Raw genomic sequence first — 14,804 nt, forward strand, 5'->3', positions numbered from 1 at the left:
TCGGAAGCTGGGGAGGTCCTTTGCAGGCAGTTAGAACGGGCCGCGCCTGCAAAGGACTTCCCCAGACTTGCTTTGAGGAGCACAGGGCGACTGAGGCTAGTTGTGAAGCCCCAAAGCCCCCACCGCCACCGGAAGAACTGCTGCCACCTCCTCCTCATCCTCCTCTAACAGGCAGCACTGCCGGATTTGCCGCCCGGCGCTGCGGCTGAGATGAAGCCGCCAAAGCTCCAGCCGGCATCTCCGTGCGTGGCAGCGGCGCCTCCCCTCCGTTCGGAGCAGCTGAGCTCAGTCAGTGCTGGGTTACCCCTGCCCCCTCCTCCTCCTCCGCCGTGCTTTTGAGGAGCCATGAGGCTGCAGGAGCCAGTAGGAAGGCGGGGGGGAGCAGGGGAAAAAAAGCATCATGGCTCCTCAAAAGCACGGAGGAGGGGGAGGGGGCAGAGGTAACCCAGCGCTGAGATCAGGAGCAAATCTGGTGATTCTGTTGGAGGAGGAGGAGGAGGAGGTAGCAGCAGTTATTCTGGTGGCAACTCGTACTCGTTGGCATCTTCAGCAGAAGCCCTGCCCACAATGAAGAAAGCAAAGATGGAGCAGATCCACGCAGATGACGTCGCTGCAACATGACTGGAGGAGGAATTCTGGGAGTTGAAGTCCACAAGTGTTAAAGCTGTCAGGTTTGAAGACCCCTGGGGGTTTTTTTCCCTAAAGGGTTAGGGGTGCAAGGGTCTTGTAACTTGACAGCTTTAAGAGTTGCGTGCTTCAAATGCCAGAGTTTCTGAGCCAACATTTTGGTTGCTAAGCAGGAGCGTTGTTAAGTGATACTGATATTATATAACACTTTGAATTAAGCGGGTACCTTGAAGAAACATAACTTTGAGTTTCAAATAATACTGATTTCGTTGTTGTCTTAGGTGACATCTGTGAAAAAAATTCGGGTGCTCAGGCATGAAAATGTGCCGCTCAAACACTATACTTTTCTGCTCACATCGAAAAAAAATTAGAGGGAACATTGCTTCCGGGTCTGTTTTGGCAGGTCACTGCGTGGTGTGGCTCTCTGACTCTCACAGTTTAAAATTTTGGCTCTTTTTGTCGAACTTGTTCGCCACCCCTGTTCTAGAGTCTCCACATCTTTTTTACATCGTGGCGACCAAAACTGAATGCAGTATTCCAAGTGTGGTCTTACCAAGGCATTATAAAGTAGTATTAACACTTCAAGTGATCTTGATTCTATCCCTCTGTTTATGCAGCCTAGAACTGTGTTGGCTTTTTTGGCAGCTGCTGTACACTGCTGGCTCATATTTAAATGGTTGTCCACTAGGATTCCAAGATCCCTCTCACAGTTACTACTGTTGAGCAAGGTACCACCTATACTGTACCTGTGCATTTTGTTTTTCTTGCCTAAATGTAGAACCTTACTTTTTTCACCATTGAATTTTGTTTTGTTAGATAGTGCCCAATGTTCAAGTTTGTCAAGATCCTTCTGTATCTAAAGCCTATCTTCTGGAGTGTTGACTATTCCTGCCATCTTGGTGTTATCTGCAAATTTGATGAGTTCCCCATTTATCCTCTCATCCAGATCATTGATGAAGATGTTGAAGAGTACTGGGCCTAAAACAGAGCCTTGGGGTACTCCATTGCATACCTCCCTCCATGTAGATGCAGTTCCATTGAGGACTACACGTTGAGTGCGGTTGGTCAGCCATCCTGGAGGGAGAGGCACAATGACAGTCCAAAGAAGCTTTGCTAATGTTTTTACAATCTGTATAAAAGGCAGTTTTCCTGCGGCTAATTGTATTGCTGGGTTAGCATAAGGAACAGGTTTTTCTGTGATGGACGAGAAAATGCAGAAAGAGGAATACCCTGTGGCAAAAATGTCATTCTTCCATCTCTTAATGTACTTTTGTCACTAGAAAAAAAAGATGGAAACAGCTTTGAGAAAATAGGCAAGCCTGCAACCTCGGAAAATGAAGGTCAATAAATACTTATTTGGAAGGAGTCCTAGTCTAATGAAACAAGCATGACAGGAAATTGACTTTTTCCTATTGAACGACAGGTTGGGAACCCATGAGCTTCATGCCAAAAAGAAATATTATTAAACAGCAAATGGGTCTCTTCAATTCTCAAGACTGCAATAAGAATGCCAAAACTGGAAGAAAATTAATTCTGAGGCTGATCGAGGATTGTTCTGTTACTTATCTGAAAATTTGATATGATCATCCCTATCACATTAAACAATCCTATATGGCTAGCAAATAACTAAACAATAAAAATTCCAAATTAAAGCTCTTAACACATTACCAGCATTATAATAGTAACCTAACCTCACAAAAACAACACATACACACATATACAGTAGACACAGACTAATCTATTAGCTGCTCTGGGTCAGGGTTGTCCAATCTTAAAAACTTTTAAAACTTGTGAATCTCAACTGCCAGAATTCCACAGCTTGCCACCCCTCAGTATTTGATAGCTGATTATGGTCTATCCTTGGGATAGACCATATCCCATCTATCCTGGGATTTTAAAAAACACAGGTGCTCACTGTATTGACTGTCCAATTGTAAAACATCCAAGGAAGCAGGAGCATTTTTATCTTTCTTTCTTAAATATGAACTTCTTAACACATTAAAAACAATATTTTTGTTAGAATGCAATGGAACATTGAAAAGATAATGGTGAAAAGTAATTTTTAACTGCAAGAAATTTCCACCTGAAACGAGGTGGAATATCCAGTTTTTACATCAGAGTTATAATATCACTTCCCTTCTCCCCACAGCCTCTCCTCAGACACTTTTCTCCTTGCCCACTTGTGATACAAAAAATAAGATTGGCTGGTGAAATAGTTTGATATACTTCGTGCTAGAGACAAATGAGAATGTACAATTTATCATGTTTCCCTGTTAAGTCAGTTTTCAATTTGCATTAAAATGCATGTTTGGCAATAAACCTAAATAAAATCACATTCCTGGGTTTCTCATCCCATTCTTTCAGTTTTAGGATGGATGGATGGATGGATGGATGGATGGATGGATGGATGGAAGAAAGAAAGAAAGAAAGAGAAAGAAAGAAAGAAAAAGAAAGAAAGAATCATTTCCTTCTCCCCCAAAGAAAAAAAGTGTTAGCTGTCTATCATTGGTAGCATATCTGAAGTGGAAGTTCTGCATTTATATTCTTATATACTAGGGCTTTTACTATTGACATAAAAATTCTAAATAAAGTTTTGGGATTTTTCCTGAACAATTTACCAAATCCCAAAGCCTCCAAGCATAAAAAAGGGAGGGGATCAAATACCTATCTGAATAAATTACATCACAAATAATCACCAGCTCCCTTTTCACCCCCTTGTTGATCTTTAAACAAGTCACTTAAGGGCAACACCAGGCTTCTTGAGTTGAGAATGCTACATTTGCTTCGTCTGGAAAAATACATTTTCTGCACGTTTACAAATACCATAACAGAAATCTGCTGCAAATTCCATGCACCAAAAATTTAGAACAAAAAATATCCATTTTTTTGTTCTACTGTATATTTCACAAGTAAGTGGAATTAAAGCCACTTACCTGGAAGACTACAGAATTCTAAATTTTAAAGTGATTGAGGATAGTCCCTTAACATCCTTTAAAATGCAAAACAAAAACATTGGGTGGGATGTTATTTAGGTTGTGGCTAGATCACTAATTGGAAACAGATTGTAACTGAGTCAGCCTGCTTTACTAAGTACATTTTTTAAAAAAATATCTAAATTCAAAGCAAGATATTAAACAGCTGTTGTCAAACTCTTTGGTTTTCAGGCATATAACTGCATGTTTCTCCCAGCTGCTATGACTGATAAACACACACATGCTTTTATAACTTATATGGCCAATTACAAGCTAAAAATTACATCCAAGTAGATGCAATATTTTACAAAAAGTTTCTTTTTTTCTTACATGAGCTCCGTAAGGCAAATACAAATGCTGATAATTTGGAATGAAGAATTTGGACTTCAGCATCCGGACAATTACAAACAATAACAAAGATATTTCTTTATGTCTCAAACCATATCCACACCTCTTACATTTTAATTCTAACCCTATGTTCATTGACCGCCAAGATAATAATAGTAAAATCTAGTTATACTATTCAAGGACAAAACAGTTCCTTCTGATGATTGCTTGAGGTAAGCTTTTACTAACACAGTAAAGGAACACACAGTCAGCATGTTCTAAGAACATTATAAATGAATAATTATTAGCAACCAAACTTAAGATTTTTCTACTATTGATGTAGTGTCAAAAAGGGAGTTACCCACAAAATCATTTGTTACATATGGTTTATAATATTTTCATTGTTTTTGTAAGTTCTTATTGCAAAAACAATGGAAAATATTATAAACCACATGTAACAAATGATTTTGTTGGTAACTCCCCTTTTGACACTAGATTGCTCCAATAAATGACATCTATATACTGTAGCTAATTTACATTTATGCAATCTAGTGATTTGCAAGGAAGATGGGAAAAAATTAAAATTGAATGATTAATAGCTAGTATGCAGAACATAAGAAATAGGACTTGTTACATATGAGAAATAGGTAGACCTTTAGATTTTGGGTAGGGATAGGAAAAAAGTCTCGTTGAGTTATGCTGATGATGGTTATGGTGTAACTAGCCCCAAACTTAAAAGTCAGGCAATGTAGACACAGGAGAAGTAATGGAATGAAAGAAACTAGATTGGGATAGGAAACAGAGCTAGTTTAGAAACATATAACACCAAGACTTACATCTGACACAAAGGGGGAATGAGAACAAAATGAGAAAGCAAAGTAAGAATGTTCATAACTACCAGGGAGCACCTGCCCTCTGCTGGCATGAGCAAGAGATGAAGGAAGAAGTTAAACTGAACCACTTTTTTGTTAAGGTCCTATTTGTGAAAAAGCTAACGAGAACTAGAGAGGCAAAGCTTAAAGTTCCACTTTACCTCTAAGCATTTCACCAAAGTTACAAAAATATAATAAAACTTTGAAATTGCCCAATCTTTAAGGCTCAAAGGGATGCTATCGTCAGATAAAACCTGCAAATTCAGGTTTTGTACTCTTCCCTGTGCCAGTTGCTTTTAAAAATCAAACACGGTTTTAATTACTTAGCAGAATCTGTTCTATCCAGCTCATTTCTGGATCACTACATCCCCTTTGTGAATACAACTTATGTGTGGCTTTTTCACTTCGCTCCTCTCTTTTAAAAAAATATATAGAAGCTTTCTTGCAAAGAGTAAAACTTACCGAGTCGAGGAGGCATATGATTGTTATGTGTAGAAGTAGTAAGTAAAATAAACTCCACTTTTCCATTTTGATGAACCTGCAAAGAAAACCAGCATTGTTTGTCAGCTGAAATGCAAGCATAAATTCTTAGCACTTGGCACTGTGTAGGAGCCATTAGGGATTAGTTGGTTGTTTTCCCATTGGCTCTTCATTGTCTTGATAGGGTGGAGATATATAGTGATAGAAATCAGATTACTTCCAGGTTCTAGCCAATTTTCAGGCGATAGGAAAAATAAAGCATATCTTAAGACAAATTTAAGGTTAAAAATGTTTCTTAACCAGATATCACTCTGGAAAAAGAAATTATAGTTTATTTTTTTTTCAAAAAATTAATGCTACAGCCCTAAAGGGTATTGGGATCTACCTGTGTTAGATAAGATAGCATTTTATGACTTCTTTATCAACTGAAATGCATTTTAAACTATATATTTATTAACTGATGTGGTCTTTGAAGACTTGAACTGTATACCTTGAATAACTCATTGGTGAGTAAATCACAATTGGTTGGGCTCCCACATTATGCTACATAAACATAACTCATGATTTACAAAGTACAGAGCAGTGTTGGTGAACTTTTTCAGCACTAAGTGCCGAAATGGAGTGTGTGCACTTGCAGGAGTGCCAGAAACTGCAAGACCACCTCCTCGGTGTGCACATGCGAGAGCACCAGAAACAGAAAGAACAGTTTCCCAGGGCACATGAGGTTGTCTTACCCCATCTGCTACCTCCAGTAGTGATCACTCCCTCCTTGGAGCCCCAGGCCAACTGACAAATCTAAGTTTTAGTATCCTTCCAGAAGGCCGAAAGTGTAGGGGCAGTTCTCACCTTCAATGATTGAGTGGTCACAGCAGGAAAGGCTCTTTTCTTTGAACCTGCCCAATGGGATCTGTAGCAGGTCTCTCCCGCTGATGCAAGTGGGGTGGGCTAGTCCCATCGGGGAGAGATGGCTCCTCAGATTGTCCAATCAATTGATCTTACAAAGTTAATATGATAATGGTTTATCTACTTGAGAAGATTATTATGGATCTCTATGTACGTTTTCTCAGATCCCAAAATATTCTCTCAGTTGCAATCCAATAAAATTTTCACTGTGGATAAATTAAAGGCACATAGCTATTTGGGGAAGTTCTGATGTTCAAGCTAAAGACATTAGAACGCACATTTAAATTGTGCTGACTAAATAATGATTTATTTATTTGCTAATGAGTTTCATTATTATAGGTGATAGCAAAACAATAAACCAAATGGTATCAAAGTCTATAATTAGTGAAATGGAACAACAGCCTACAGTGCCTCATTAAGTTGCCAGATTAATCTGAAAAACACAGCTACAGCTCGTCATGTATTAACTAGGGTTGGTGGTATTTTGTTATGCATTGATATTTGCAAAAGAAAATATCATTTGCAAGAAAAGCTAAATAATCTTACATAATATCAAATATAGTGGGGATTTGTTATATAGTATATATAACATCAAATACTAATCTTCTAGCACTTTCTCCCATATAGATACAATGGAACTTATTTTAACCATATTTATTATACTGCTATTATGCTATTAAAATGCTACTATTACAATACAGGCTATGTCAGATTGCAACTCAGAAATAGGTGTTAAAGTTGTGAAGTGTCCAAATTTCCATTTCTGGGAGTTATTGAGTGCCACATAAAACTGATCTGGAAATATCATATGAAAATATCTACAGAAGACTCTATCCCAGAGGTGGGTTGACCCTGGTTCGGCCTGGTTTGGCCGAACCAGTAATGGGGTGGTGGGAGGGTCCTCCCACCCGCCTGTGTGCCCAAGCATGAGCGAACAGGTACTAAACAGTTAGCAACCCACCACTGCTCTACCCAGGTATTTTTTTATTAAGAGATTCATACACTGCTTTTCATGATGAGGAAACAATAGCCACTATGACAAATGGAAGCATTTGCATGGCAATAGGAACATCTAGTTTATACCTAAGCAGTTCGCAGTGATATGTTTGATAAAATAAACAATATAAAATACAAACTTAATAGTACAGAAATAATAAAGATAATAGAATAATATCCTTCATCAACACTCACTCATGGCCCTGCTTTCTCTGAATAGTGTGCTCTTCCCAGGCCTTCCAGAATAAGCAGGGTTCAATTAGCCTCTGGAATATCATTGGGAAAGGAGACAGTCTTATTTCTGACACAGGATGGTGTAGAGATGAGGAGCCCATGCTGAGAATGCCTGTTTTGATACTCCTATTGTTACAATACAATACAGTACAATACAATACAATAGTAGAGTTGGAAGGGACCTTGGAGGTCTTCTAGTCCAACCCCCTGCCTAGGCAGGAAACCCTATACCGTTCCAGACAAATAACTATCCAACATCTTCTTAAAGACTTCCAGTGTTGGGGCATTCACAACTTCTGGAGGCAAGCTGTTCCACTGATTAATTGTTCTAACTGTCAGGAAGTTTCTCCTCAGTTTTAAGTTGCTTCTCTCCTTGATTAGTTTCCACCCATTGCTTCTTGTTCTGTCCTCAGGTTCCTTGGAGAATAGCTTGACTCCCCCTTCTTTGTGGCAACCCCTGAGATATTGGAACACTGCTATCATGTCTCCCCTAGTCCTTCTTTCTCTTAAGCTAAACATACCTAGTTCCTGCAACCGTTCTTCATTGTTGGGCACCCCAGGTTTAGGAATCCATAGCAGGCACGTTATTTGTGTGCAATGGATAGGGAGATTCTACTTCCCCAAAAACTCATTGCTCCTGGTACCAGATAATAATATGCTTGATGTAAACATACACTTGATGTCTGTAGAGGGTCTTTAAGAGAAGCTACTGTATACAGGGAATGAATTGCAGTAATCTATCTGAGAAGTGATATGGGTGTGAGAAGCTGATCTCAGTACCTCCTACTTCAGGAAAGACTGCAAGTGACACATCAGCCAAAATGGGGCAAAACTCCTGCGGGCGAGAGCCTCTACTTGCACCTACGTTGTGACCCTACTCTTTCAGAGGAACCACAACCCCCAATGGTTAATGTTGATACAGTCCTGGAATCAATTGGTTTCTGGATTAGCCACCATTCCATTTTGCTTGGCTTTAGTCTGAAACTGTTCCCGCCAGGGGTGGGATCCTACTGGTTTAACAATCGGTTTGCTGAGTGCGCGCTTTGCTCACATGCGCACCTGACGTGAGCGTGGATAGTGCACTGGAAAACAGCTGAGGTGCAGCAATCCACTCTGAAGGTCAGAGTGAACCAGTTTGCTCTCAGTTGATCTTTGGAGCTACCGGTTTGCCTGAACCGGGCCGAACCAGTAGAATCCCACCCCTGGTTCCTCCCCATCCTACACTCATGACTCCTACTAGTGATATATCTCCCATTTGGTTCATAGTAGAACTCTGGAGCAGGAATCATCTGATGATATATCACCCATCAGATTTTTGAAGATGCTAAATAAAACAGGAAAGGGGAATGAGTATTCGAAATCCCACAGCTAGAAAAGTTGTTAATAGATTCTTTCTGACTTAGAATTAAATTGCAATTTATATTGCATAAAAGGAACACAAGCAATGTAAATCATAACGTATTTATAGTTACAGTGAAAATATACCATACAATGTTCAATATAAACCTACCAACCCTCTAACTTTACTAATAGAATTTAGAGAAAAGCCGTTTTCCTGTCTTGGCGATTATCTGCTCACCACCCTTCCACCAATTAGTCTGCTGCATTGAATAAATCAATTTTCAAAATCTTTTTGAAACGCATCCAAGAATGTGTAAAGCCAGAGAATGGTAGAAGAAAATTGCATAGTGTAATAGTAACAACAGCAACCATTTCTCTTTTTCTGATGAGTCATTTTTAATTAAAAAACAAATACTGCATATATGGAAAATAGCCACATCAAACTAAAAAAAAACACCATGCTGAAGGGTATATAAATATGAATACAATTTTAATGTTTATCGTTCTGAAACAAGATGCAAATAATATTTCAAAAGGCTTGTTGTCTCTTTTAATTTTAGATATAATTAATCTGATAGATATAGATGTAACAATTTAATTGCTATGCACATTTTACAGTTTGTGTCAAGATCATGCTTATATTAGATCAACAGTATCATTTTAATCCAGCAATATCAAATAACTTTACATTTAATTATCTAATTGAAAAAGATTGGGTAATTCCCAAGTCTGGACAATTCCAACATATACAGTGAAAGCATATCGTAATCAGCTTCCAGTCAGTTGTAGTAATGACAGGCAAGGATCTTGGTGGGTTTTTTTTTATAGGAGACTTGCCTCTTCTCAATTATATAGCCTTCAAGTCAAATTATGTGCCTGAAGGCTGCATAATAGATTAGTGTTTACACAGTGATGGGCAAAAAAAAAAAGCTTTTCCTATTATTGTATATGGAAATGCATTCACATTCTTTGCAAAATAGTCTCCAATGCTTGCCTCAACGGCAAGATGCAATGCTATCAATTCAGTCTGATGTGAATTTACTTGAGATTTCTTCTGAACTTATTTTAAAAGTTCTAGGAAACATACTTTAGAATTGCAACCTACCTTCCTTCATTCCACCACCTTCATCCTTGCCAGCTAGTAAAAATACATCACTTCTATTCGAAAAAAAACCTGCTTGTTTTACCACTGAAAACTGGAAAGTTAGTATCTTCAGAGCTGATCCAAGTTTTCCCCAGAATCTTTTTTTGCTTTTATTTGTTAACTGTTCAAACTATAATGAGTCAGGAGCGAGGAATGTTTGGAGAAGCTAGGCTTGACAGTTATAAAGACAGTGCTAATAGAATCATCTTCACCCAGTGTGTGTATTTTTTTTTGTAAGGATCAATTTCTTTTTCATAAGAGAATTTTAGACAGAATTTGGTTAGACATCGATCTCATTGCAGGCTGTTATTTCGGAAAAAGAGAGAATGGGAAACTCTCTTTATTGTGTTGTTGAGCAAAAGTATTCGATAAAGCTGGAAAACAAATGATGTCTCTTGCTGGCAAACTACACAAAAATATGGTTTGGTTATACTTTAGTATGCTGTGTGACCAGAGGTGGTATTTTGCCAGTTCGCCCCAGTTCAAGAGAACCGGAAGTGGTGGCGGGAGGCTCTGCCCACCTGCCCAGACATCATCACAGATGGTCTGCGCATGTGCAGAAGCGCCGCATGTGAGCAAAACCGGTAGCGAAGGTAAGAGCATTGCATGCCTATGTGTGATGTGAACCCCAGTTCTCAAGAATGGCGGTGACAGTCACATGTCTTATCAGTAGCCTAAACTTCAGCTTCCAGTCCAGTTCACTATAGTTTCTATATGCTACTGTTAATGGGGCCTGGGGTACTCCATTTGTGAACCAGTTTTTGTAAACTTTCTTTATTTGGTGATCAGTAATTATAGGACAATTTTTTAGTATGCAGTCATGATATTGAATGTGTATACCTATGAAAAATGCAAAGCAACAATCTATTCATAAGTGAGGAAGTAGTGGGGGAAAGCTGCCTCTGGCCTTTTTTCTACATTCTAAACGGGCTGAAACATTACACAAAAATACAATTTCTAGGAGCAAAGAAGTTGCACTTCTCAGAAAGTATTTATAGGATTGTGTTATTCATCCCTTAGAAATGTTTTTAGTAAGGAAGTAAAAAGTGGTTGCTCTCTTCATTATACAGACTGTGTTTTTAATTGCTTCTTAGCAATTAAATGCAGTAACATGGCAATCAAGAGTTACTAAAGATCAACAGATCTTTCCAAATTTATTTGGCTATTTCCAGTAAAAGATTTTCTTCATCAGAATTTTTTTCTTACGTAATTTGTTTTTAAGTGTGCTGGTCTTGCTTTAGTATTGCATTTGGCAGCATTCCAAGATTTGGTAAATGTTCTGTGTTTGCAAGCTAAAGTTACATGTCTTGCCCTTCAGAGTTCTACAGACTAGAATATTGCCTTGTTTATATTAAATAACACTTTGAAATTTTACTTACTTATTTTTTCAGAGGTTTAGTTCTTCTGGTCTGCAAAATTTGAAATTGTTGTGAGCTACGGTGAAAAATGCAGAGATCAACATTTATACAAAAAGAGTTGCTCAGTCCTTGTCCGAATCAATTTTTGCACGATCTGTTGCAAATTAATTGGTTTACATTTTCCCCTTGGCCCCTAACTGTGGGATGTGAAAGGCAATTTTTTAAAGAACTGAGCAGAGCTTAAAAGTATTCCAAAGAAGACCATGTAAGACTGCAATCCAACACATGGTCTGCTGATGGTGGATCTTTGGCTATAGTGGCCCCATTTGGGTTAAAGACCAACACGTGAGGAGAATATCAGGTTGTAAAATGATACTTTTATTTATTTTTATTTTCGGTTTTTAAAAATTGCAACTGATTGAGGTTTCTTCTGTTGACAGACAGATATTCTAATAAGCAGCTGTAGAAATGAAAGCTATTTATCTACATTTGCAGCCTCTTTTTTAGGATCAATTCTTCCCAGTGATGTGCAGTCAGGTGAGACAAGTGAGGCACAGCCTCAACGCTCTCATCATGAAAAGAAAAAAAATGTAAAAGGAAAAAGCTGAGCTAGTTGCTGCCTCACCATGGGTGACTCTGCTTAACTTGTTTAAAAAAAGGCTCTAAAAAAGCGCCCTCTACTATGAGGCAGGAGAACCGCATGCCTCCTCTAGTCTGATTTTAGGCATGTTATGATCACTCGAGCAGAGTTAAGCAAGGTTTAAAAGCCTAAAAATTCCTGACATAGGGTAGGCACGCAGTTCTCCTGTCTCATAGTAGAGGGCGCTTTTTTAGAGCCTTTTTTTATCAGTTAAGCAGAGTCATCCACGGAAGCCAGGCAAAGGGCCATGCTATAGCACACACACTTTCCCCCAGCCTCTTTCTTTTGGAAGGCTTGGATCGGCTCCCCTCCGGCTTCTCTGCCTCTCCTCTCACCCCAGCCTGCCAGCAGGAGGTGAGTGGGTGGGCTTTATTGCATTCTAGGCATTTCCCACCAAGACAGCAGGCTGCATTTGCAATGGTGGAGGTGTTTGGGGAAGGCAGCAGGGGAATGGGTGGTGGTGGTGGCAGAGGAGCTGCTTTTAAGCCACTGGAAAAGAAATCCAATCCAACTTTTGTGTGTTGTGTGTTTGTTTGAGTGTGAGTGAGAGAGGGAAGGGGGTAGGAGAGATAGTCCAATCCAACTTGTGTGTGCGTGTGCGTGTGCGTGTGTTTGAGAGAGGGGGAGGAAGGGAGAGAGGGAGGAAGGAGGGGAAGGGAGAAGAAAAAGAAAATGAAAAAAGGAACCTTTTTTCGCAAAGGAGAAAAACAAATGCTGTTGCTTTAAATCGGAACTGAGTATGCCTGGCTGTGGAATTCTGGAGTTGAAGTCCACAAGTCTAAAAATATTTGAAACCCACCACTGTGTCAGTGCCTCACCAGCCATAAACTTCACCGCACGTCACTGATTCTTCCTAACAATCTCATAGTTCTCTGATTCTACATTATCTGTAAGCATACTGATGTCGATCCTGAATTTGACATATGTGTAGCCATTTTATTTAGCTTTCTATTATTATTATTTATTTATTCCTTTTCTTTCTCTTTACTATGTAAAGGGAATACCTAAATAAAAGAAATTTACTTTCGAAGATGGACTTTGAACATTTCTTTTTGAACGGGTTTCATCACTTGGAAACCTGACAACCGGAGCTCCTGCTGGCCTCTCTGTGTATTTCCTCCCCCTCTTGCAGCCTCACATCAGCTAAGATATTCAGCAAAACACAATTCTGTTAGAAGAATCCATTGTAATCCAGATCATCAATCCAGGGCATAAAAGGAATAGATTCACCTTAGAGACTATGTAAAAATGAAGAAACCTTCTATTATGTATCAGCATCTACTGAAAACAATTTCCATTACAAAAACAAAAATGGTTAGAAAATTATTCTTGGACATCAGTGCCATAGTGCCATATTATAAATTCCTATATACATCAAATGAAATTAATGTATATTAAACACATCCATTAAACACATTCAATTAGATTAATAGTCAGGGTAGAAGATAGATTAGTGGCAGAAAATTTTCTAAAAAGAGAAGAATTAGATGCAATTGATAACATTTCAGTAGTTGAAGCATATTATCCATGAAATATTTTGTTTATAGGAATGGCATCTCAGAATTTGATACTTATTTTTTTTCCTAGCAATAATTGGATTGTATGCACACTAACCATAAATGTGTACATTAGAAAGTATTTTGGCTGAAATGAGATGAGAATTCTGACCCAGAAAATACCATAGGAGCCAGGTTAACTTTCCCACTTTATATAATTCTGTCAAACCCAAAGGAACTATTCCTGCTCCTAATTTTCTTGTCCCTATGTTTTGTATCCACACAAAAGCAACACCAAAATCTTTATTAGGACAGATCCTGTGAATGTAATTGTACAAAGGTTTAAACATTATATAGCCATTTTATCCTTTTCCAATTTTCAAAGGTTGTTTGCAATCTCCCATATTCTTTCCTTAATTCCTTTAAGTGTCTTCAATAAAATTTATTCAAAATAGGATATTTTCAAAATGATAAAAAATGTACTTTGCCAGGCCCACACCATCATTTATGAAGCATGGTTTGAGGAGTTTGGAGAATATCTGCAGAATCTGCAGAGTTTGGAGAATATCTGCAGAACAAAGTCGCTCAGATCCGAAGTGGATGGGCCCCCTCCAGTGGTCTGGACGGGCCGTCAACAGCGAGTCTTGTGAATCCACTCTGGGAGGAGTTTGACTCTATTGCCCCCGAGGATTTGGACAGGCTGCGTGGACGGCTGCGACCCACCACATGTTCATTGGACCCGTGTCCCTCCTGGTTGGTACTGGCATCCTGGGAGGTGACACGAGGCTGGCTTCTGGGCCTGGTGAATGCCTCGTTGGGGGAGGGATCCTTACCAACTGCCTTGAAAGAGGCGGTGGTGAGGCCCTTACTCAAGAGGCCTTCGCTTGACCCAATGGAGCTAGCTAATTATCGTCCAGTCTCCAACCTTCCCTTTCTGGCGAAGGTTGTTGAGAATGTGGTGGCGCAGCAATTTCCACATCACCTTGATGAATCCAACTATCTAGACCCACGCCAGTCCGGCTTCCGACCCGGACACAGCACAGAGACAGCCTTGGTCGCATTGGTTGATGATCTCTGGAGGGCCAGAGATAGAGGTTATTCCTCTATCCTGGTCCTATTAGATCTCTCAGCGGCTTTTGATACCATCGACCATGGTATCCTACTGCGCCGGCTGGAGGGGATGGGAGTCGGAGGCACCGTTTTGCGGTGGTTCGGCTCCTACCTCTCCGGCCGGATGCAATATGTGTTGACAGGGGGGCAGAGATCGACCCTGAGGCCACTCTCTTGTGGAGTGCCGCAGGGGTCGGTCCTCTCGCCCCTTCTGTTCAATGCATATGTGAAGCCGCTGGGCGAGATCATCCGTGGTTTGGGGGTTGAATACCATCTGTACGCTGACGATACTCAGCTGTACATT

General features: G+C 39.6%; 1 protein-coding gene across 7 annotated transcripts in view; it reads right to left on the reverse strand.

The window, feature by feature from the left end:
- Positions 1-10,003, reverse strand: part of FGL1 (fibrinogen like 1) — a 34,326-nt gene extending 24,323 nt beyond the window's left edge. Inside the window, exons 1-2 of one of the 7 annotated variants that reach the window (XM_081958869.1) lie at positions 9,940-10,003; positions 5,261-5,336 (exon numbers count right to left, since the gene is read on the reverse strand). In XM_081958869.1, the coding sequence (XP_081814995.1) occupies positions 5,261-5,326 (66 nt within the window). In that variant the 5' untranslated portion in view covers positions 5,327-5,336; positions 9,940-10,003. Of the gene's footprint in view, positions 1-3,560; positions 3,797-3,929; positions 4,320-4,824; positions 4,915-5,260; positions 5,337-6,012; positions 6,033-6,124; positions 6,141-9,857 lie in introns of those variants that run through there. The other 6 variants (XM_081958868.1, XM_081958870.1, XM_081958867.1 and 3 more) reach the window with 6 other exon arrangements.
- Positions 10,004-14,804: the final 4,801 nt, after the last annotated feature.

Source organism: Natrix helvetica (assembly GCF_964273705.1).
Source record: "Natrix helvetica genome assembly, chromosome: 7".
NCBI lineage: Eukaryota > Metazoa > Chordata > Lepidosauria > Squamata > Natricidae > Natrix > Natrix helvetica.